Below are 24,282 nucleotides of genomic sequence, written 5' to 3'. Positions count from 1 at the left end.
GGCTACACAGAGGCCGTTTAGTCTCCATGTCTTCGGAAGTTTACTGTACTCTACTTTATTTAATTACGTCTGGCTTTCATACTTCTTCAAGCTGATAACGGTGTTACAGACAATCAGTTTATAAACCTTCAAAACCATAAATCATTATTTTTATTAATCTATTACATTAACTTCAAGCTACCTAGTTCTTAAATTGGCTAACAAGTACCACCTCTATTCTTCTAGGTTATGATACAGTATTTCTAGGGTTTTCACACATTTAATAATTACCAAAAAATAATGGAAACCGAAAACGTCCCCAATACACATTGATTGTGCAATTATAGCAAAATGGCCAAACCAAGAGAGCATAATGCATAATCTGAAAAACCTAGTACCTACACGAAATATATTTGTATGTCTTATCGTCAGCCGAGTCGCTCCACCACCACAACTGTAGGTTTAATGGCATTAAAACTGTATATAAATAAAATGGAAAACAACGTTCCCTCTCCTACATGGGAATTCTTAGAGAAGACTCCAGGCGATAAATTGTCCAATGACGACTTTTGAACTTAAAGATAAACCACGATTTGTTCTCTAATGGATAAACCAAAATTTGATTAGGGGTTTTCTCCATAATTTTCTTTTAGCTGATTCAAGTCTGTTAGAGTGACCACTGAGAGCATGAAATCTGAAATGGCCGAGTAAGTTTCTTAGCTTAACACCAATGTATAATCATTTGGTTAATCTAATAACTTCCTACTTCTTAATCCATTGCCGGCTTAAGACCGCAACATTGGCATTTCTTGGGTAATAATTTGCTTATTTTTTATGTTATTTTACTCGGTTTTCTTACAATACAATTTGTCCACTTTAAGACTAAAACACACACAAAAATATTTCATTAAACTTCCTGCAAGTCCTCTACGCAATGCTAAAAATCATAATATCCATACGATGTTACTAAAAAAAGAGCGTTAGAAAGTCACTCCACAACTGCAAAACCGCGACACGAGTTAACCTTTGTTTAAAAAAAAAAAAAAAAAAAAAGGCACAGTAGATTTTACAGGTCACCTTATGGCGACAGTACGTCTTCTCAGCGATCCATCGCGCACTTTTGCTCCTCTGTTTAAATTTTTTAGCACAAATAGCACAATGAGAACAAGGAAACGAAATATTTGACTTTCGCGTGTCAGTGGGACGTCCACAATTAGGAAAAGTCTTAGGTATAGCAAACTCGCGCCCATGGCTGAAACAATCATATGCAAAAGTTAAAAAAAGTCACGAATGATTGATCCACATTTTGCAGCGCTTCTGTCAGTTTCACTTTGAGTTTTGATTGTTCTCTTTTACTTCACTGAGACTAATGTGGGTTTGGTTCTACTTTACTCAATCCGAAAAAAAAAAAAAAAAAAAAACCGCCCTGTTTGGTTTACTAGAAAAACAGTTCCTATAGCAACAGTTGCTCTTTACAAAAGATCAGCAATGAGTGGACGCTCTAGATCGACCAGAATGTCATACAATGTTCCAACTGTGCTATAAGCCTTGACCTCCCAGTGTCTCAAGACTTCATCAGCTGGGTTTTCTACTCTTCTGTTGTCAAGGTATTGGATCGTGGTGTTGTCCATACCAAGTTTCTCGGCTAAAGCCTTCCAACTGTCGTCCGCTGAAAATCACAACGAAAAATTTACAAAGTTGGATTTTCGCCGATCTAGACAACAAACTATCTCAACGCAACAACCCTTGGTGCATTAAATCATCAAGAACAAGAACGACAATTAAAAAACAAAACAAAACAAAACGAAATCAGGCAAATTGGTTTCGTGGATAAACGACTCTTCAGAGATCAGAAAGCTGGTACACAGTAAGTGCTCCGCACTTACGCAGAGCTGAAAATCAAACTCCCCATGACTTTCGAAAGTCTGACATTTTTTTGGTCAAAATTGAATGAGTATGCATCGGCAACCATACACTACGTTCTGAGATTCCGCTGTAGCTGACTGAAAATTGTCCTCAATGAACGAAAATTTGAAAAGGAATGCCACAATTTTTAAGAGGTTTTAGAATTCTACAAGCTTATAACTGACGTAACAAAAGCCTTACTCTTCTTTTTCCCCATCTCTTGGCGATCTCTACTCAACTGATAATTCAGTTGGCGATAATCAGAGCTACAGATAAGATTGAACCGCGCGTTTTGGTGATGCGTGTGTGGCTAAGTTAGTAAATTGCTTCAAGTGGTGGAATCTGTGATCGAGTTTTTACCATTTATTATTTAATCATTACCATTTATTATCTAATTAGCTTCGCCAATTGGAACAAAATTTATAATATTTGAAGAACGATTTGTTACTCGTTAGAATCTAAAAAGGCAGTTAGTTTCATATTTCATGTATATTGTTAAAAGTGGAGAAAAAAACGTCTATGGTTTCTGAAGCACACATCTCCGTTGACACAAGCCGTTTTGTTTCTTAATTTCAAAATGTTTTCAGAATAACGTTTAAACATTGACGTTGCTCATGTTTATTGTTGGTCTTTCCATTAACGCGCCACCTATGTGAATGAAGCCGCGACCCATTCACAACTGTTAAATGGTGAGAAGCACCTGAAAATATGCCTTTGCCACACTGTTGGAGTTTCAAATATTTTAACGTCATTCTTGACTAGCACCTATGAATTTTAATTTAAGGGCAGATTAATATGGAACATACCACACAAGTTTCTGGTCAGGTTTCTTCTACAGGAGTACCGTATGTCTCTTACAAATGTATTAGGTGAGAGCAATGGACCTATCAAAGTAACAACAACACATTGTTTCTGGTAAGGAAAGAACTGCAAAGCTTTACCTGACAGCAGAGAGAAAATGCTTCTCAGCTATCTATTGTCCAGCACACAGTACGTACGTTTTACCACCCTGGGCCTTGCTTCGCACCACTTTAAACATGTCTATGTAAAACACCTACCATGCGCCTTAAATTCAATTTAAGCCAATGTCAGAGGTACAACATAGGTTTTATAAGACACCAATCTTTACCAAAATGACATTTATGTAACTGCACGCTCTATAGCTTAACCCCTCTAATCCTAGCAGTTATATATCAACTTCGTTACCACAAAACTCACCTATTACTCCTTTTTGAGTGGGCAAGACCTCTCTAAATAACTCTATTACACTTGGTCTTTCACTCCCTGTAATGAGGTTTGTGTATCTACGAATGGGGTAATTTTTGCTTTGTGTCATCATTTCTGGTACTGTCTTGCCACTTAGCTTGGGCTCTTTTTCAAGTTCACTCTTCAACAGTTCCCTTGAAGAAGGTCCCAGCTTATCTGTGATATAAGATGCTTCTTGGAAGGTTAGGTCTCCAAAACATTTAACCTCTCTTGGACCTGGACCTGAAAACAATATCAAATTAATATTCATCTGTACATGAGCCAGAAATCATAATCTTCACTTGTAACTGTTATGATGAATATATGAAGTTCATATTATTTTGAACTGCGGTTCTAGATACGTATGATGCACGATCCTCGCAGTAGAGAGCGCTATTTATGCAATAGCGAAAATCAGACCTGAAAAAATCAGGCCTGTACGGGATTCGAACCACTGACCTCTGCGATACTAGTGCAGCGCTCTACCAATTGAGCTAACAAGCCAACTGGGAGCAGGCCGTTAAGTTGATTCGTAATAAACCCGTGAAGATAAATCAAATACGACTTATAGAATACTTGTAACTGTACTGTATAGGTGTATTTTTAGTTAGCAGTGACAAAGTATTCTCTTATAAAGTATACAGTTGCCACCTTTTATCCTAAAAGCAAAGTCAGGTTAGGAAGGGAAATGACTTTGAACCATACCGGAAGAATGAAGGGAGGGGGGTGGGGTGGGGGAGAGTAAGCATGTTTTTACCCATCTGCATCTACTTCCTGCCTTAATCTGTAATATGGTGTCTGAGCAAACTAACAGCCAAACTTGATTATCCAGACTTGTGGGGACTAGGCTAAATAGTCCCAAATATCAAGAGTAACCAGATGATCAAAATACACTGAGCCGTAAATAAAAGTGAGTCACTTAAATGAGAATAAGTACTTATTATGCAAGAATTAAAGCAAATTCTCAAATCATAAATATTGTACTTAACTTGTCAACATTTGTCAAAATTATTTACAAAAGGTTATTAAAGCTTATCAACAACGTTCAATATCAGCATAACATGCTGACATAAATCAATTTGTTTCACAATGCTAAAGCCAGTACGCAATGCTGATTCCACCATTCTTTGAAACTGTATCAATTGAATAGTTTCAGCATCATTTTTTCTTTCTATCCACATTTAACACTTGCTTAAGTATTCAATAGCTTGAAAAGTGGAGCAAATTTAGTTCTAATGGGAGTGTCATTACACTCGCTTTCTTTGATGGAAAAAAGTTCTTATGGATTGTAATTGCAACTAATTCATATGCATAAAAAATAGGACAAGCAAAGTAAGCAACCCAGGTTTGACTGTATCGCTAATAGCACCTCTAATATGCTTATAATATCCTTTGATTAATAGTGATCGACATCAAGCAACCAGCCACCTTTCTGGATTAGTATGAAAAAAAATAGTGATGGGCAGGGATGAGAGAAAAAAAGAGCAGGAACATGAGTACATGAGCAAAAAGGAAGAAACAGTGAGGATGATTCATATATCAGGCTTACTAGGGCAGACAATCAGGTTGGTAGATGTAGAAGACTTAAATTTAGTAGTTTGATAGACATGTACCTTAAAAGTCATGTAGATTGAGATTTACGAGACGTATTAATGGTATATTTCACTCACTTAAACGATCAAATTTCTTTGTTAAATCTGTGACAGGACTATCAACCACGTCGCCATTGAGATTAAGAGGTTTCAGAAGGTAAGCTACACAATCTTTGCGCTGAGAACGGTTGATAGCATCAAGTAGAGTCTGTATTGTAGCACTTCTTCCATTATGAGAAATCCAACCCTTTATAACAGAGAATGTAGGGCTTCCACATTCCTTTTCCACAAAAGATTCTGCCTCATCTGGCAAGCCAAGTTCTTTGCAAAGTCTAAAACAAAAGTATATGAGGCCACGAAGAAGAAGTATTGGAGACTACTTGCATTACGAGCTGGATTGGGTGAAAAAGGTTCCTTAAGGACTTACAAATTTCATGTCAAATATGTAAACCTAACTATCTACTATATAATGGCAAGCAAGGTTCTGTGCTTTTTAGAGGTGGGCATTCTACAGTTTTAAATCAGCAGGGTTAATTCATTGGAATTATAAACAAACAAGTCTTTGATTTACCAATTTTCTCCAAGATTCTAGTTCTCTCACCAAAACTCTAAGCATTTCCACAAAAGGGAGTAAGTTTCTTACAAAACTGTGGTATTGTGTCAGTGGGGGTAACAAGGGAATCGGGTTTTATCAACCGAGTTGACAAATAAATGTAAATTGGCCACTATAGAAGGTTTAAAAGCTGATGTTTAATGAGCATTAGCCTTTTGTCTTTCTTTCTGACAAAGGGCTAACATTTAAAAATGTCACCCTTGAAACCTTTACTGTGGACGATTTACATTATCAACTCAGTTGATAAAACCAAATTACTTTGCAAGCAAGATTATTCTTATTAACTGTTTCTGAAAACATTAATTGCAATATCTGGCCACTGTGGTGTCTATTCGCCCTAAATTACAGTTAGAATCAGTTGTGAAAAATTCCAACACTTTTATCAAAGCTCCATTCTTAACATACATCTGAGGCTATTACCTCTTGTGCTATCATCAAACTGGCCTTGTACAAAGGGAAGAGGCATGCACAGACCAAAAGTATAAATGTATTCTGAGGGCATTTAAACAATGTTTGTCTTTTGACTTAAATTTTAGGCTCTATGTACTAGCAGTTTCTTTCAAGAAGCTTCATCCAATCATCAACAATTCAAAATTTTTCAACCAATAATAGCATTACAGAAAAAGTTAGTGTGATAACATAAACCGACCTTTTCCATCCATTTCCTAATACTTCTTTATCCATTCTTGTACAAAATTCTTCTAACAGCTTGTGTTGATCATCAAGAACATCTTGGACTGGGGAAGCCAGTGTGTAATTAGAAGAGGTTTCTTGTACAGGAACAGTAGATGTGAGTGATTCTTCACCATTGGAAGATCCTAATGTATGTAAAAAAAAAAAAAAGTGAACATTCAATTCAGGGACTGAATGTTCAAGTGATTACTACAGGTAGCAACAAGCCAATCTCTTAGTATTATTATATACAAGACATATATATTCTTTTATGTACAATTTATAATGTATGGAAAAAGGGATTACAAAATTGATGCAAACACTCAAACACAAGTGAATCCTGAATTTAGGGCTATTATTTTAATCTCAAGGTCTTATTGCTCTATGTTCTATTATTGCCTTCTTTGACATCTACTTATAGTAGCAAACGAAGTGAATTGCACCTCATCAATAACATTAATTATTTTTGTGACCTTTTGAACCAAAGGAATTAACATCCTTCCCAGCATTACATGTCATAAGGTATCTAAAACTTCATTTTGAATGTTGTTAAAATTTTTGAACTACATGTATTGTCTGTACTAATGTCTTTGCTGGAATTAGTTGATGTGATCAACAAGCCTATGCCACAATCAGTCAATGCCATCAATCAGTCTATGCTGTAATCAGTCAATGAAATCAATCATCTGTACTGTGATAATTCAATGCCATCGATTAGTCTATGCTGTAATCAGTCAATGCAATCAGTCTGTGCTGTAATCAGTCAATGCGATCAATGAGTCTGTACTACAATCAGTCAATGCAATCAATCAGTTTGTGCTGTAACCAGTCGATGTAATTAATGAGTACATGTTAATGCAATGAGCCTAGGCTGCAACGAGTCTATGAAGCCCGTAGCCTAGAAATTTTTAAATGTAAACTTAAATCCTTTTTGAAGCTATAAATTTGTTTTTTGTTGTTGTTGTTGTTGTTTTTGTTTGTTGTGGTTTTTAGGAGAGTTTTATTCATAGGGTTAACCTCTAGACTCTCCCTTTCAAATTTATGTAGTTATATATGAGTTTGAATAAACATGTATGTTATGCGGAAAATGGCTTGAACACGGGGGTAACATGTGAAGGTGTTGTCTGATCGTCCGGGAGAGTGTAGTTCTGAGAAGGACTGTTATCGGCAGTAGTGACTGACGTTTCGACAACCTGTGCGGAAGTCATCATCAGAGTCAAGTGAATGATTGTTGTCGGTAGAATGTTCTTATTCCAGTTCGTGTAAAATGATCGGTTGGTTTTGCAGTGATGTTATTGGCTGTAAGACTCAAGTGATGTAAGTTGGTCGTGATTGGTCTGTTTCAATCTGTCGGTAAAGTTAGGTCGTTCTTTTTCCGTCTTTTGTGATGTTTATGTCGTGAATGAGTAGTTTGTAGGGAGCGGGTAGTTGTTGACATCTGTTTAGGGGAGTCTGTTCTAAGTTAGTAAACCAGCTTTCCAGAGTCAGTCGTTGAAAATAGTCAGTGCTGTAGGTTAAGCATTGCGCAGAGTCCCAGTCAATGTTGTGGTTGGTAAGTCGATGGTGTTCAGCAATGTGATTGCTGACATCACCTTTCCTCATCGCCTGTCTGTGTTCAGTCAGTTTTGTTGCGAGGTTTCTGCCAGTCTCACCAATGTAGGAGGCTTGGCAGTTGGAACAATTGATCTTATAAATCGTTCCCTGTCTGTTCCTCGGTTCGTCTTTGTCTTTAACGTTGGTTAGTAACTGACGTAGTGTGGTGATGGGTTTGTGGGCGACGTGGATATTGAAGGGTAGTAAGATGCATGAGATGTTTTCAGACATGCCTTTTATGTACGGTATGGTTGCTGTAGTCATAGGTGTTGCGGTGTCGTTTGTTTTGATAGTGGTAGTGGGTCGGTGAGTGTTTCATCCGATGAAGTCGTTGTTGTAGTTGTTCTTCGAAAAAACACAGTGAAGGTATTTGTTCTCATTGGATAAGCTGTCTGTCGAGTTGCATACTAGTTGTGCACGTCGTGTTAAAGTTCTGATAGTTGTGGCTTTGTGTGATGTAGGGTTGTAGGATGACTCGTCTAGTAATCTGTCGGTGTGTGTCGGTTTCCTGTAAACTGTCGTCCGTAATGAGTTGTCGTTGTGGCTTACCAGGCAGTCTAGAAAAGGAAGTTTGCCATTTTCTTCGACTTCTCTGGTAAACTGTATGTCAGTGTTTTGTTCGTTAAGGTGGTGGTGGAATGTGTCGATTTCATTGTGTCGAACGGCGGTAAATGTGTCGTCAATGTAATGTAACCAAAGCGGTATCGTTTGTCGGCAAGTCGAAAGGGCGCGTTCCTCTATGTTCTGCATCACAATTTCTGCTATAACAACAGAAACTGGAGACCCACGGCAGTGCTGTGATACTGTTTGTAGAGTTTACCGTTGTACTGAAAGTAAGTAGACGTTGGGCAAATGTTTAGCAAGTCCATGACGTCGACTTACCATCGATATCATGGTAAGTCGACTTACCATCGACTTACCAACCACAACATTGACTGGGACTCTGTGCAATGCCTAACCTACAGCACTGACTACTTTCAACGACTGACTCTGGAAAGCTGGTTTACTAACTAGAACAGACTCCCCTAAACAGATGTCAACAACTACCCGCTCCATACAAATGACTCATCTACGACATAAACATCACAAACAACTGAAAAAGAACGACCTAACTTTACCACTTTTTTTTCAGTCAATGCTGCAATCAGTCGATGAATCTCTGCTACAATCAGTCAATACCATCAAACAGTCTATGCTACAATCAGTCAATACCATCAAGCAGTCTATGCTACATTCAGTCCTGTCCTTGACATGACTGACTGAAGCATAAAATTAAAGTATTACATAACATAAAGCATCTAAACCTTTGCAGGTTATATTATTGAAAGATGCTGTTTATTCTTAGCAATTTACTAACAGAACCTTTCATTCCGGATTTTATCAGCAGTTGTTCAGCCTTTGGTGGATCAATTCTCTTTAAAGCTTCCACAAAACATTGAAATGCTTCAGGACCCTTTTTAGGGAGTATTTCAGTAAGCAGGATCTGTATTCTGTCGTAGCTTGGCTTTCTAGTATTCTGAAGTTCTTGTTTGTCACGCTCATCAAGTAGTTTGGGTAGAAGTGGCACCAGTTTTTCAATAGAGATGGAAGACAATTGGTTGCAACTTGTACGAAGGACTTTTTTGTGTTCTGTTGTCATACCAACTTCATCATCTGTACAAAGATAAAAACCACTGTAAAAAAAATTTGTGCCAAGATAACTACTCCAAAAATTACTGAGAGTAAAGAGATATTGTAACAGTACTTTTCATGTAAGAACCTTATCCTATTTTTCTCTCAAAAATATGTGAATACAATTACTGATATAGACCTTTCTCAGTTACTAGAAGTGAAGGATGTTAAAAGAAAATGCATATGCATCAGTTACCGACTGTAACAAGTGGACAAAAGGCTCATATACACATGACCTCTTAGAGGATGGGGTTGTTTCATGGTTGCAACGCTAAAATTCAAGCAGAGAGATAACGGTTCACCAACTGAATGGGAGATACAAGACACTCTTTACTATCTAGGAGTGTAAATGGAGACTTGGGGATCTTTCAGAGAAACCTGAGTCAAAGCTTAGAGGTAAGCGGTAGCAGTAGCATTCTATACAGAACGGGTAGCATCACTCCTAGTCACCTCATGTAATTGAAACACAATTTTTTAATGCAGTATTGCGGTGAAGAACAACTGGCATTGTGATGTTGTGGTGATCTCAAATCTTACAGTGTTCGACGTTTGTAATTTCAAACTGACCTCTACCACATGCACTATTGGCCAGCCAAAGACCAGTGCATAGTAAAGATAAGTTAAACCAGACCAGGTAAATCCTGAGACTTAGACTGTATAATAGCAATATCAGTGTGTTGATAATATTACTGGCAGTGATGCAGTGTTTCTTCTATTTTGTTTGTGGTGTTGTGGTATTCAGAATCCCCCATGTCCCCCTCCATTACTAAATTAATTCTCCTTTCTAACTGCCAGACACTTCCTCATGAATTGTGTAGAAGAATTTGATGTTATATCAAGGTAACAAGCACTGGCTGATAATCCTGTCTACTCTCATCACCTGTTAGTGGGAAATGTTTTGAGACCGCAAGGAGAATTAACATGTCAATCAATTTTGGGAGTTAGGGATATAAGGGAAAGGGAGAAAAGAGGACAATGTTGGTAGTCCATACCTCTTACTTGCAAACCGTCCCTTCATCGGCGAACAAACATAGACAGCCTCACCTTTTGAAAAATGTGACTCTTCCATCCCTGAAGCCTTAATGAGAGGCCTCGCGAGGAATTTTTGGCTACCACTGTACAGAGCTGTGATGAATCCATGAAAAGCATCTGGTCCCTTCCTGGGAAGCATGTCAAGTAATTCTTCAGCCTGTTTTGATCGCGTTTTCTGCGCTTTCACTTGATCCCGATCATCATCGTCAAGGAAATCAAGTCTGTTTATCACCTTTAGAGGTTCTAGGTCCTTCAAAAACGCATCTCGATACTTTCGAAGGATTTCTCTGTGCTTGTCTTCCATTTTAGAAGGCCGAAGCGGAAGCAGGGATAGAGTTTTTTAGCAATTAAGGAATGACTTCTTTCCGAAACCGAATATCTCCTACATCGGATTTTGAAATGTAAATCACAGAAGAAGATTATTCACGATACTAAAATACTTCGAGCTCCATCCTTTGTTTAACTCAGACTTTGCAAGTTAAACGACGAAAGACAACGAAATCCGACTTTACAACGGGTACGAACGAAGTAAGTACGATGAGTGCACGATGGGTAAGTACAATGATAGATTAAATGAGCCTGCAATGCCAATACCCAAACTAACTGAAAATCTTTTGGTCAAGTATCGATCATATAGTGTAACAGGATATATGTTGAATCCAACATGGCGGATAAATAGGTAAAGTAACCCCACAATTAGTCTAATTTGTTTCATCTCTTTGAGACGACGCATGAAATATGCAGTGTGCATTGTTCCTGCAAACCATGGTTGATTATTTTGGAAAGGATAACGACTTCCTTCCAGTTCAGATGAAAAGGAGAAAGCCATGGAGAAAAGTGCTCTATGAAGACCAAGGTGTTCCGGACAATTATGTAGACAAGTCGTTTCTTGATGAAATGAGAAAAAATCGTGAGTACAGCACACTATGGATGAGGATTTATATCAGAATGCAATCACTAGTTTACCGATTTTGCGATGCTGTGTATCGGGCCCGGGGAAGGGGGGGGGGGGGGGGCTCCCATATGAAACAGACGGGGATCGATGCTCGTCAGAAATTTTAAATTTAACCCCTAAAGGAGACCATCTGGGCGTGGGTTAAGCAAATTTTGACCCCTAAAAGTGACCGCTCATGTTCATGCATTGTCTCTCTGACACTTGGGGAAATAGAAAACTAGTTAATGTTGAGGTAATACGGTAAACAAAACAAGTTAAAAAGAAAATTTTACTTCTGTTTCTCTTTGCGTAATTCTGTATTTCTTCACGGAACCCTAAACGAGACCTTGGCGGCTTAAAATATTGGCGCTTTTCCTGGAACACCCTAAGCGAGACCAAAATCCAAAATTTACACCCCTAAGCAAGACAACGAGCATCCCCGTCAGTTTCATAAGGGAGTCCCCCCCCCCCCGTGGGGTATTGGGGTGCTGCTGTGCCCTATTTGGTAGTAAAGAAATTCCACACAATGACCAGTTGTCAAATATTGAAGTTTTAATATTGTTAGAAATTGATTTTTTTATTAATTCCTTCTCAAGAAATTTATGGATACGATTTGAAGCCATTAATGCAAACTGAGTTTGAAAAAATTTGGTGCACAGCCTAAAAGATATCTGGAAGTACAAGGTAAAGATGTGATTGTGTGGGAATTGGAATAAAGTTGATCATGTTCTGGTTTAATTTATCCTTGGTTCAATATTTTAATTTGAAATTTAAAGGTCAATTCAGATTTCACCAAGCCTGAAGAAGAGTGAAAGAGAGTTAAGTAATTAGGTAATTATTTCTGTTAAATTTTCTTTCAGTAAATACAAGAACTTACCAGTTCTGGTCAGTGGTTTCAGAGTCTGGAACAGTGTCACAACAGCTAAGCAGGTAAGAAAAATAAATGTTATGCTTTTATTGGAGAAATAACTCTTTTGAAACTTTATCCTGATGTCTTTCTGTTTGTGCCTAATGACAAAGCTAGCTAAAAGCATCAAAGTAACAATTTTTGATGCGCCTTGTTATCTCATATTCCATAATTCCTAAAGATTTACTATACTTGTCCAGTAACCCGTTACAAACTAAAAGAAGGGAAAGACAGTTAGTGAGCATGTGAAGGTGAAACAAACAACAATTTAATGTCTACTCAGGATTTTTTTCTGAGTATACCTTAAAGACAGTTAGATATTTTACTGAATTCTTAAAGACTTGAACCCTAATCATTGTTAGCCCTGCTAAATCATTATTTAGTGATAGTTGTTAAGTATGATTGTAGATGTAATTTGTTTTCTCTGAATTCTTCAGAATAATGGTACTACAGTTTGCACATGTTATTTATCATCCTTTTTTCAGTGTTTGCATATTTGTGACAGCTTTTGTGTACATGGACTTTGGTTACTTGTCACCCTCTTTGCTGTTTGTGGCTTCTTCTCTGTTGACACTGGCAGGATGTGTTCTTTTTGATCTTTTGGATGGAGGGGCATTAAGATCTGAATCAAAAAGAACTAGTAAGATCATTTTAAAAGCATATTGAGAATAACATGCTCTTGTTCTTCCATCAGTTTTTCTTTTTGTTTGAGAGAGTGTTTATAAACTTTAAGCTGAACTTTGAATCAATAAAAATTTAAGATTCAGTCCTTTACTATTCAGAAGTTTAAATATGTGCAAAGCAACAGTCAGGGAAAACCTATTTAATGCTCAGTGGTTTCTTGTAATGGACCGCTATCTCTTGCACAAGTAACAACAACACCCTCATTTATTATGAACAATATGAATACAGTTAGGTCCCTCACTTCTGCATGTGATATCTCACACTTCAGTAATCTCTTCCAGGAATACCATCACACAAAAACAATTGAAAACTGTAGGTTATAAAATAATGAACTCTCTGATAATCTTTAAAGAAAGAGATGTGATTTTGTCAGCTTGATTTTGTCAGCTAGTTGTTAGGATAGTGTTTGAGTGTTGGAAGTACTAAAAATTACTACTTATTTTTGCAGGAGTAGATGATGTTAAAAGTTGTATTGTGGTGCTTAGCTCTGTGTATGTGCTATCCCCAGTTTTAAAAACCTTAACTGATACTATTAGCACGGACACCATCTATGCCATGACGGTAAGAAGTGACCTAGCTAAAGAAAGATGCACTGTACAGTTAATGTTTTCACATCAAAAACTATTTGGCTTGTGTAGTAAGCTGAAGCATCCTTATAGCTTTAAACTGTTGAAGATTTGTAATTGTTACAAGCCAAATCTTAAGAATATGTTAGTATGTTTACTTAATATATAAATAGTCTTTCAATTTTTTTATTTTTTTTTTTTATTTTTTGAAAGTAACAGAGGTGAGTATAACTGAACCAAAGAGAGAAGGAGAATGATATAATCATATGAATGCTCCAAACCATAGTTTCATTTTACTGGTATTTAACATTTGTCAGTCACATCAGTCTATATCTCTCCTTCACCTTCACATTTTAAGTAATAAAATTTTGAAGTATAGTACATTTGACTTGTGAATGATACACGATGAATTGATCCTGACATGTAGATTCAATAGGCCATTTTTGATTTACCTTAAATAGCCACTTTTCAAAATGAGGCCTGGTTCTAAACCATTCTTGTGAAAATGAGTTTAATTTACATTTGAATGCAAACTCATTATCATATGTGAGGATGAGCACTAGGACTCACTTTGAAAAATAGGCTAAAGGTAATGTGGCAATTGGCAATTGATTGTAGAAATTAGATCCAAATGGAGGAATGTAGTCTTCAGTGGAGTTTGAACTCAATTTGCCTTCTAGAAATACGGTAATTATAATGCTGCCCAGGTGCACATATTGGGAGCTAGACAACTTTTGGTGAGTTCTATCTTTTAATGGGAGAATGTGATCCTAAAGAATAGCAATTTCTGCAGCATCCCTTCACTTCAGTATATATGCAGAGATTATTCAATCAGTTGGTAATATTTCAGTGGTGCTATATTTTGTTATTTAGACCTTCATGCTTGGGATGAACCTTCTTCTGTATGATTATGGAACACGTGCTGCGATGTAAGTAATTAGAACAATATGTGACCTTTGCCCATCTTAAAAGTTAAAATCTTTGGTAGAGGAATGTTTCTTTTCAGCTTGCTCAGACTATCACTGACAGTAAGTAAAATTGGTTGGTTTATTTTTTTTCCGGTTATATTATGTGTTAGATTAGGTTGTTTGTTTGGTTAACTTCTTCACACGTGACCTGCGAGCAACTCATGAGCTATGTGCATTTTTCCAGCTAATGTAACCTGATTTCAAAGTTGTTTATTTTTTTTATAGAGTTTCAAGGTCTGCCTCCCTAAATGCCTCCATCTTTGCTTCTGTATGTTTGGCGTCCCGTCTCCCCTCATCCTGGCATGTCTTTGCCACTGTCACATTTGCTATGCAGTTGTTTGCTTTGTTTCCATCACTGAGAAGACAGCTCAAGGTACACACAAATCTTGTCTCATGAAATTATAGAGGATTTTTCAAGTAAGTGATGAAATTAAGGCAATATTGAGTGCTTTGTTTTTACCTGTTAGTGGTCTGTGATTAGTTGAGAAAGTTTGTAGAACCATCTTGATCAATCTGAGGTAAAGCTCTAACCAATCACAATTTTTAGTCACTAGCATTTTCCCATGGTTCAAGTATTTTACAAGTATTTATCTAAGTTCCTATTAGCCCCTTGAGTTAAAAAGACTTTCATTGATGACAAAAAATGTGTGGAAGGTGTTAAAAAACTTGTAATAACAAAGAAACTAGTAATAACAAAGAAAATAACAAATCAAAACATGTAATATAAGGTAATTCAGTTCTACCTTGTAATTTGTTTGTAGAAGTTCTACACCATGTAAAGGGTAATTTTGAAATTTAATATGTAACTCAGTTTTTGAAAAAGACTCTGAACTTAAGGGATACTCAATAAGATTCAGGGGGGTAGTCCTGTAATGGATCGCTGTGTTTCTATGCAGCCCCTTGTCTATGTAGTGTTCTCAAACTTTGCAAACTTCTCCAATTGCTTTCTTTTTAAACCTTCTTCAGATGCAGCTACCATCAAGTCATGTTCTAGTGACCTGGACTCTGGTTTTAATTGCTGTTGCAATGCTATGGCCACTTTCCCAACTGTTTGCATTGTTGCTGGCTCTTGTTCACCTAGCAATAACATTTTTTTGTCCATTCTGGCTAATTCAATTGCAACGATTCAAAAAGTAAGCATGTTTGCAAATAATTCTAAAAATAAGAATAAATTTAGGATTCAATGTTTTTAGATTTTTTTCAGATTTACATTGAAATTGGCAAATAACTGGCTGTTCTCAATAGACAATGATTTTCAGGTCACACCTGTCCATGAGCTTAAAATGAGCAAATGGAAATTGTCAAATCGAGTTAAATAATTTTGGGAAGGTCCTAGTAGTATTGTTTTTTCCAGTCTTGTTGAAGATGTCATGTGATTGAGGTTTTACTTAGGAATCCTCTCTAAGATGGAATTTCTTCTCAAAATAACTAAATTGTATTGTTTATGTAGCCTTACAGTTAGTATGTGGAACTCCAGATCAGAAGGTCGGAGTTCAAGACTGAAGAGGGATTCTATGATGTGGAGGACTGTTGACGAGTATCAGCAAACTTTCAGTGATACTTGATTCCATGCGAGGGGATAGTCCTGTGATGGATTGCCCAGTTTCCAAGCCCCTCATCTGTGTAGTGTTCTCCAACTTTGAAAAATCAGTGCGAAGTGCATTTTGAAGATTGTTTACAAAAATGTATAATAAAGCAATTATTGAATTTGGTTTTCGCTTGATATCGTAAATTATTGTGCTCAACCTCATTCAGTCAATAATTGCTTTCTAGTTGGGGGTCAGTAGGTTAGCTAATTCCTTGCATTTGTGTTCTATCTCTGTAGCAATATACATGGTCCATGGGATGAAGCTGTCATTGAAGAAGAGCTTGAAGCAAAGCAGAAATAACAACAGTCAAAGATCCATAGGTTATCGTATTCTCCAGACAGGCATATATATATGGATTGTGGCAATTAATACCATCCTAACTGTCATTTCAATGAGACAGCTAGAAACACCCCATCTGAAATTTAACATAAGCCTGCCTCCCATAATTGTTTGGATGTGAGCCAGGTAAACTTTTGCTTTGACCCAGTGGAGACACACAAAAAAAGAGGAATGACATTGTCTCTTCTTGGCTTTATGAGTTTCATTTGGTTTAACCCCATGTTTCAAGTTGCTTGGGGAAACATGTTTTTCTTGTACAATCATTATGGCACTTTGTAAACAGTAAAAAAAGATGATACTTGTTGTTGCAGATTATTTCTCGTGGCAAGTTTACTGAAGCTTCTGTTAAGCTTTAGCGAGACTGACTAATTACCCTTCCGGAAAAATTCATAAGTAAGTGGAAACAGATGTATGTAACTCTGAAATGTAAGTGTAGCTGTATCACGTCTTAAGGTGTACACTGTAAGTAACATTTTTTAATTTAATTTTAAACAGCCTTTATTTAACAGCTTGGATTCAAGTTAATAAAGAGAGGTTGAGCGCCTTAGGACCTGCCCTTGAAATGAAAATTTTCATGGATGTAGCCAGGATTTTTCAGAGGGGTGGGGTGGGGGTGACAATGTCAGACAGAGGGTACTTGCCAGATTGTCATGTTGACCTCCTTGCTGTGTTCTACTTAATGTAATAAAAGGCTTACAAAGTGGGGGTCACGGGCACCCCAGATCCCCCCTAGCTATTCCCTTGATATCTGAGTTACAAGAATTATGCAAAAAATATTTTCCTTCAGATAAGAAATGTTACAGTAATAAATAAAAGCAGAAATTTCTTAATCAAGAGTACTGTCTTCATTTCCCACCCTTTTGTCCCCTGTGAAAACTGAGAATTCTTGTTTTTTTTTTCTCATGCTATTGAGAAGTATCTTTCAACACGAAACTCTGTTAGATTTCGACCAATTTCTTTCAGTGGCTTGGAGAAATGAAATTTCTCAAACCCTCAATGGATGATCGACTCGCAACTCATCACGGTTGAAAGCACATCAAAAGTGATGCCCCATATTTTAACAGACAGGGAAATGTGACAAATACTTCGCGTCAGGCCGGTCTTTTTTCACCAGTTCTTATGCTTTGCTGCCGTTTAGATCATAGGTAGATAACCTTTATTTATACACGATATTATTTAAGCTACAAGCTTGTTAGGTCGCGTGAAGAAAAACGAACATTACACGTTACGTAAATATAACTTAAATTTGAAAGTAAAGAGAGATATGTATTATAACTTTTAAAGGAAAAAAAAAACCGCTATTTGTAAAGCTAGCGGCGGAAACGGAGAATCAGTCAAATTTGAATTTTATCAATGAAAGTAGTCTCTGGTGAGTAGGCCTTGTTTCTAGATTATTGAGACTCGAGCGTCCAACCTGTCATTCTTATTTCAAAGGGGATAAGGGAAGTCACCGCGGCGTCTCTGCTGTTGACGGAAGAGACCATAACCACCTAAATCTCCATCTCTTGAGGCTTCCGTGGTCATGGCCCACTTTTCAAGCTTTTATTTCTGTGCTTAGTTCTACTTTATAGAATAAAATTCCGGAGAAAATATCGAAAGGGCTAGAAGGAAACATTAGGCTTGAAGGAAATCAATGCAGTGGAATTTTTCAATAATTTCTGATTAAAAACAACTAAGAAAATAATTCAGGCAGATCGACAAAGAGATTTATAGTCCAGAAAACTAAATATGAAAGTGTCACCCACCAAAATCAAAGCTTGAGTTGGCGTTTGATTCAAATGAGACTGACGGGGATTAACATTCCCACATGTTCGACGTCGTGTCTAAAAGCATCCCTTGCAATTCAGTTCAAAAAGTCAGTTTCTCTCTAACTTTGCCATAAATTTGTTTTAGTGTAAAAGTAATCGAAACCACCTTGGTCTCGAAGTATTGCTAACTTAATCTTTGTCCAAGGGAAATCGCTTCAGCGTTCAACGGCCCGTTTTTAACGACGCCAATCACAGGGCAGCTTAACTATTTACGAGAGGATAATATTACAAAGCTTTGTACGGAAGTTTAAACTGAAGCTCTGTAACCCCGTAAACAACAAAGCAAATAAAATATAACCTTCAGATAATGTTTTTGAGTTATTTTTATCTCTGGTAGCGATTCCAGGTCATTTTGTCGAGTTTTAACTGAGCTCTCATTCCACTACTGCCTGTCAAAGAAGAAGGGAAGGGAGGATTCGACAGACCAACTGTCGACGTAGGGCGAATCCGACATTAGGGGCGAAACGACCTGAAGCGTTTTGACCCTAGGGACGAGACGACCTAGGGCGAGTCTGACCTGAGGTTTCTATGCTATAATTTGAATATATCAACAAAGTTGAAATTGTAAATTGGCCACCGTTACGGTTATAAAAGCTGACGTTTCGAGCGTTAGCCCTTCGTCGGAGCGACGACGAACGCTCGAAACGTCAGCTTTTATAACCGTAACGGTGGCCAATTTACCATTTCAACTTTGTTGATATATCCAAATTATTTCGTTACTCCCACCGACGCAGCCCCAAACAGTTTCTTTCGAAACTATCAGCCTTTATAGCATATATTTATACCATATAAATTGGCCACCGTAATGATTACCTACCCTACCTTTTGAAAAACAAAATGTACAAATAACATGAAAATAAGCGGTTACCGCCAAAATTCCCCCAAGGGACTCGCACAGGTAAGAGGTAATGACTACATCCTAATCAATTAACTTTTAATCCATTAATCAATTAATTTTAATTGGAGATACTTTTTTTTTTTTGTTTTCGGGAAAAGTTAGGTTAAATATCTGGCTTCAATCTAGTCAAATAAAAGAAAAAACGACTTTCCCACTGAAGAGGAGAAGTAACCTTAATAACTTCGACCCGAACGGCCTAGCCGTATTGACCTCGTTATCGCTCGGTCAATTTAAGATCTCACTCTTGGCCTTATATAGGTAGTTACCAATTTTTTGATTCCTTTGTATTCTGTAGTTATTAATATAGTGGGTCTGCATCAGTCCATACAGTAGCTTTAATTTAACCTTATTTATCTAAAGGAATTTGCAGTATCCACTCATCTGTGTCAATATGTGTATCTACATTTAATTAACCTTCAAAATTAATTTTGAATACGACTGTGAAAGCTACCTTGCCAGGGTATGAAATAGGGAAACCTCTAATTCTGTTCCGCCGGAATTTCGAAGTCGCAAGACAAACATTGTTCAAGAAAACTCCTCTCCCAAGAACTGTTCAAATTTGCCAGATTTCCTTTTCCATTGAAGATCGACGTATGAATCGAAGTCGATCTTTTGCCGTTCTATTCGACAAGCTCAGTCGAATAGAACGGCAGAGTCCACCCTAATACAAAAGCGTCGATCCTAATTGATTCAAACGTCGAACTTTACATATGCCGAACCTGTTAGGTTCGGCACATGTACAGTTCGACGTTTGAACCGGGCCTAATTAGTCGAGAATGAATAAGTTGCATTTGATCTCAGTCTAATTTATGAATTTTATCTATATTCATTTGCATTAGAAATTTGCACCTGATCATTTAATGCATGCTGTACATATTCACACATTTTTTTTATTTTGGAAATACCACGGAGAAATTTCGACTACAAAAGCGAAGAACTAGAAACGAATTGACGATCTTTTCCTCGTCCTATTTTCTCGTGATCTGGTGGCAACGCAAGAGTGTAATAATGGTACTTTGAAACACTCAAAGCATTTACATAATTTTCATGATTAATTACCACCACAAAACATTGCCGCCTTCTTCAGAATTAATAATGAGATTGTACTTATGTGAGCGCTCTATGATGGAAGAAAAGAAAAAATGGGAAAAATAAGTAAATTCCATTTTTTGCCTATCATACTAAGGTTTATATAGAACTGTTGAGTTTGATTTTCCATTTGCGAATAAGTATTGCTAGTTCTCTCTTGACGTCCTTTTTTGAACACGCGTAGACCAAAGGGTTCACCGTGGAGTTTAAGATAAGGAGAATAGTAACCACATTTCCAGTTCTTTCGGAAACATCGCAAGAAAAATTGATGCACAAAATTAAAATATTTACCGTTAAGTAGCATCCCAAGAAGAAAAATACTACAGCAATTATGAAGGGAGCTGAGTTGTTCTTGTTGCGTCTACGACACAATGCATTGTCTTCTCCGACACTGGATAATTGGTTGCAGCGAAGTTGAATTTGTATGACCACTTCTTGCTGCTTTTGCTGGTGTGCCACAACAATGATGCGAATCACGGCATAAAAGAGTAGTACACAGGAAAGTAAGAGACATGCAGGGACGGTAATAAAAAATAAACCCTTCTGTATTGTGTCAGATTTTGTCACGTATTTTGTCACCAAACTTGACGACGAAATTGTAAAAGCAAGCAACCATGTTGTCAGAATTACAAGTCCAGGGTGTCTCTTTGTAAAAGAAGCGTTGTATTTTAAAGGGTGAACGATGGCGATGTAGCGATCACAGGTCAAGGCGCAGAGATTCGAGACCGAAGAGTGAAAGGAAAACCAAAAGAATGCCGTGATCATGTTCATGTTGCACTTCTCTGCGGTGCAAAAATATGCTGGTGGAAATATGGTGAAATGATTATTGTGTCGGCTACTGCAAGAGAAAGGACGAACCAGTTGGCAGTGGAGTGAAGTCGACGACTTAAGGCTACCAGAATGATCACAAAACTGTTCCCTATAACTGCTGTGATTGAAAGGAACCAGCCGATGCAGCCAAGGGCAGCTTCCATATCATTGATTTTCAAGAACTAAAACATACATAATAACCTGCTCGATAAGGTAAGACGAAACGTTTTGTTTGAAATAGTGGACCGGAAGGATAAACATTTGTTGCCACACGGGTTAATGAGCAATTTTAACTCAGTTGCCACAAATACGTCTTGCTGTGATTCGTGTTAACACACGCGTATCTTTTCGTCAGTTCATGCCCAACTATACCCGTGTGGCAGTGAAGTCGACATCCAACGCATCTTGGGTGAACCTCTGAAAATAAAAATATTGAGTCACAAATTATTCAAATTGATGGCTCCAGTCAAAACGTGTTGGCTGTTGAAGGAGGGGTTATGTATAATTAATGACTAATGTCTGATCTCATATTAAAAATAATGATAAAACAATGATGACAATAAAAATAATAGTTATCACGGTAATAATGATAGCTTTAGCTAATCGACCAGGTTCTCAAGTGGAAGAAGTTACTAATGAAGACCCTATTACCGTAGTTATCTATGATTGGCAACCCCATTTTCATGGTACACGGTATGCATAAATACACGACAAACCTTTTTTTCTAAATGCAATTGCATAAGAAGTTTGCTGTCAGGGACAATGGAGTAACTAAGTGGATAAAATACTTTCTGTCTGAGGGCAATGAGGGCTTTAAATGTTGAATAAATTTCGACTTCTACAATATTTCGAACCCCTACAGTTTTGCTAACAAAAGGAAGGTAAATACTTTGCGGTATTTCCGCCTCTCCTAAGGCATCACAAAAGGGAAAAAATAACTTTTTTTCAATTTCCAGAAAATTTAATATCTGATAAAAAAAAGGGAGGATCTATCAAATTCTGAAAATTTTATTTTAACATCTTTTTACTCCAGGAGATATAAAGCCAAAAAATAATCTGGGAGTAGGACGAAAGGCGCGAGATTGACGACACTTCATGAATTAAAAAAAAATTGAGGGATTGAAGTGATTTAAGCTTCACCTAAATTCTATTCGCTAAATCTTACTAAATCCACGAGGCGTTGGTCTCAATGAAAAGTTTCGATCATTTTTGACATTATTTCTATGCAATTTTTGACATTATTTCTATGTTCCGCTAGCCCCTATGGTTATTCCAGGCAGCCAGTACTCTAACTTATACTTTTTAATATTCTCTTTGTTGTAACTTTTTCTGAGCAAGAGTGAGTACAAATAAAGATTGTTGTCGTTGTTGTTGTAATAAGAGTATAAACAATACAGGACTGCGCTTGATTTGTCTTCGACAGGCGCCTCCTATAAAAGCAGGGTTTTCCCAACCTATGCAATAAGAACACTAAGGCACTCTTACTGGTAAACTTCAGGCTCAGCCTCCACAAAATTTTCTCATAGTTTACAAGCAACAGTTCTTATCCCCTTTAACACAGTTTTTTCATAAGCCTTTCAGTGAGTTCTTGAGGACTGAGCGCGAAACTTTGCCCTCGCGCATGCGCTTTAGAGCCGACAGCGATTGTGAGTGAACCGATGCCGAACTTTAAGCTCAGACGATCGACCTCAGGGGCAATTGGGTAGAAAGGGAGCTTGTGGGTGCTGCTAAGCCACAACCGCAAGTACCTAGATGCAAGTTTGGATCAGAGGGTTCGGAGCATGCTACCCTGAGGAAATTTAGTTTAAAAACATACATGTCGGTCATGGCCCTTCTTATCATGCTCCAGGCCCCTAAAGGGGCAACTGAGTCGAAAAGAAGGTGTGTGCTCTTCACTTACACAGATTTAATCAGTTAAACAAAAACTTCAAATGCTGCAATTCAAAAGCCCAGAAAAATTTCCACTTTACAGATTTCTTTAGCAGAACACCGAGCCTAATTTTCCACCACTGTAACTAAATGCGTAATAGGTTCAAACTATGTGAGATTTTATAATATGATTTAAGAATAATATAGTTTATAATATTAAATGAAAACTCGCTATTATGTCTTTTTAATCATTGTTCGACAAAAGTATTTAACCCTTTCAAATCTAATCTTGGGCACTACATCATTTAGTAGGACTTCAATCTCTTGTTAAGTTTTCTGTTTCAAACTTAAGTTAGATGGTATTCGACATAGGATGCCACGAAATGTAACGAAGACGATCAGTATCCACTGAAAACTCGCCTGAGACGCTTATCATGGGTCAACACCGCGGTAAAACCCACAACGCACAAGTAAAACATTGAGTTTCCGCACGCATTCCGATTGCCGCGGAGTTTGAAAACAAAAACTGAGAGCAAGGAAAAGAAATTAGGAGAAAGGTTTATCTCGATGAAAGTTTTTTTGCTTTTAAGTTTCAAGCGCTTACACCTGAGGGTTTGGTGTTTGCACCAACAACGAAATGTAAGCGAATTTCGGAAGCGTTCGCGCTCAGCAAGAGCAATTTTTTCTCCTTCAGTTCTCGTCGTCGCGTTGGTTTTGTTGTGCAGTTCCAACGCACAAAATGCGGCGAAGCCAAAAACAGGAGCCGTAAATGTTCCGGCCGAAAATATCTTCTGTCCGAAGATTTGGCCAAAGCTGCCGAACTCCAAGGTGGATCAATAGTTTGTCGTGTTCGCTGGGACAAGATACGGAGGAGCAACGTACAACAGGTGCTCGGTTCCTCGCAAACCATTCGCAAGGCCTTAGAAACAGCGTATTCCTGCCAGACTTTCTGATGTCTTAAGTGGCATAGGTGCAACATATGATGGATACAAGTCAGGTACAAGATGGTGCTATGAATGCTGTACCAGAGTGGACTAAGTAACAAAGTTTACCTTGTATCTTGACTACAAGCCACCGGTGTTACGAACTACTGAACAAGTCAGTTAATTTGACATCGTTTAATTATGGATTGGTGCAAGGACCTTCGGAATCTCCATAAAAGCAAACCAAATGAAATTGAGGCGGAGGAAAGCATACCATTTTAAAGATTTATGTTGCGACAATAAACAAGTTGTTTGTATCAAGCTTTGTAAAATTTACGACGAAATTGAGAGACATGATACCAAAAAATTCATTTTATAGTCGTTGATTATATTTCGAGTTAAATGATCCGAAGTCTTACGCATGAAGGGTTCTCCAATAGGATGGAAAGGAACAATCCTCAGATGACCAACTTCAAAAGTACTTATAAAATTATCTCATACTCTTTTGGAGTGTTATCTAATATACCCCACCTTTTTCTATGATTTTACACTTTTAGCCCACGTCACAACACAGTACGGTTATTTGTTTCACAAAA

General features: G+C 37.5%; 2 protein-coding genes and 2 pseudogenes across 5 annotated transcripts in view; 2 read left to right on the top strand and 2 right to left on the bottom strand.

Annotated features, from left to right (window-relative positions):
- Window positions 1-127: 127 nt before the first annotated feature.
- Window positions 128-10,825, bottom strand: LOC111328856 (uncharacterized). Of its 2 annotated transcripts, none has more exons than XM_088758895.1 (7): window positions 10,315-10,825; window positions 8,962-9,252; window positions 5,984-6,152; window positions 4,800-5,053; window positions 3,103-3,372; window positions 2,691-2,768; window positions 128-1,648 (listed from the first exon to the last, which is right to left on the bottom strand). In XM_088758895.1, exons 1-7 carry the CDS (start codon window positions 10,604-10,606, stop codon window positions 1,452-1,454), a joined length of 1,551 nt encoding a protein of 516 aa, XP_088615021.1. In that variant the 5' UTR covers window positions 10,607-10,825; the 3' UTR covers window positions 128-1,451. The 2 variants fall into 2 exon arrangements, with proteins under 2 accessions (XP_088615021.1, XP_022789127.2); XM_022933392.2 differs by having other exon boundaries at window positions 3,103-3,366; window positions 10,315-10,824.
- Window positions 10,826-10,848: 23 nt separating this feature from the next.
- On the top strand, window positions 10,849-17,119 carry LOC111328857 (phosphatidylinositol N-acetylglucosaminyltransferase subunit C). Of its 2 annotated transcripts, XM_088758897.1 has the most exons (9): window positions 10,849-11,212; window positions 12,097-12,166; window positions 12,629-12,783; window positions 13,276-13,388; window positions 14,074-14,130; window positions 14,267-14,322; window positions 14,587-14,734; window positions 15,328-15,494; window positions 16,187-17,119. In XM_088758897.1, exons 1-9 carry the CDS (start codon window positions 11,041-11,043, stop codon window positions 16,248-16,250), a joined length of 1,002 nt encoding a protein of 333 aa, XP_088615023.1. In that variant the 5' UTR covers window positions 10,849-11,040; the 3' UTR covers window positions 16,251-17,119. The 2 variants fall into 2 exon arrangements, with proteins under 2 accessions (XP_088615023.1, XP_022789128.1); XM_022933393.2 differs by lacking the exon at window positions 14,074-14,130.
- Window positions 17,120-19,014: 1,895 nt separating this feature from the next.
- The window catches only part of LOC111328895 (adenosine receptor A3-like), a 21,133-nt pseudogene continuing 15,865 nt past the window's right edge, over window positions 19,015-24,282 (bottom strand). Inside the window, exon 2 of the transcript XR_016000739.1 lies at window positions 19,015-21,311. The product of XR_016000739.1 is annotated as an adenosine receptor A3-like (transcript). The remainder of the gene's footprint in view (window positions 21,312-24,282) is intronic.
- The window catches only part of LOC148733210 (uncharacterized), a 3,595-nt pseudogene continuing 3,058 nt past the window's right edge, over window positions 23,746-24,282 (top strand).

This window comes from Stylophora pistillata, chromosome 4 (genome assembly GCF_964205215.1).
Source record: "Stylophora pistillata chromosome 4, jaStyPist1.2, whole genome shotgun sequence".
Taxonomy (NCBI): Eukaryota; Metazoa; Cnidaria; class Anthozoa; order Scleractinia; family Pocilloporidae; genus Stylophora; species Stylophora pistillata.
The sequence above is the reverse complement of the archived record's forward strand: the minus strand, read 5'-3'. Positions and strand labels throughout refer to the sequence as shown.

What these genes read in the sequence shown, in the direction of transcription:
- LOC111328856 (XM_088758895.1), bottom strand. Translation starts at nt 10,606, where the DNA reads ATGGAAGACAAGCACAGAGAAATCCTTCGAAAGTATCGAGATGCGTTT. An exon ending in GATAAAATCCGGAATGAAAG is followed by an intron (nt 6,153 to 8,961) that starts GTTCTGTTAGTA and finishes TACATACATTAG; the next exon opens with GATCTTCCAATGGTGAAGAA. An exon ending in AAAGAAATTTGATCGTTTAA is followed by an intron (nt 3,373 to 4,799) that starts GTGAGTGAAATA and finishes TATTGTTTTCAG; the next exon opens with GTCCAGGTCCAAGAGAGGTT.
- LOC111328857 (XM_088758897.1), top strand. Translation starts at nt 11,041, where the DNA reads ATGCAGTGTGCATTGTTCCTGCAAACCATGGTTGATTATTTTGGAAAG. An exon ending in GTGTCACAACAGCTAAGCAG is followed by an intron (nt 12,167 to 12,628) that starts GTAAGAAAAATA and finishes TCCTTTTTTCAG; the next exon opens with TGTTTGCATATTTGTGACAG. An exon ending in TATGGAACACGTGCTGCGAT is followed by an intron (nt 14,323 to 14,586) that starts GTAAGTAATTAG and finishes TTTTTTTTATAG; the next exon opens with AGTTTCAAGGTCTGCCTCCC.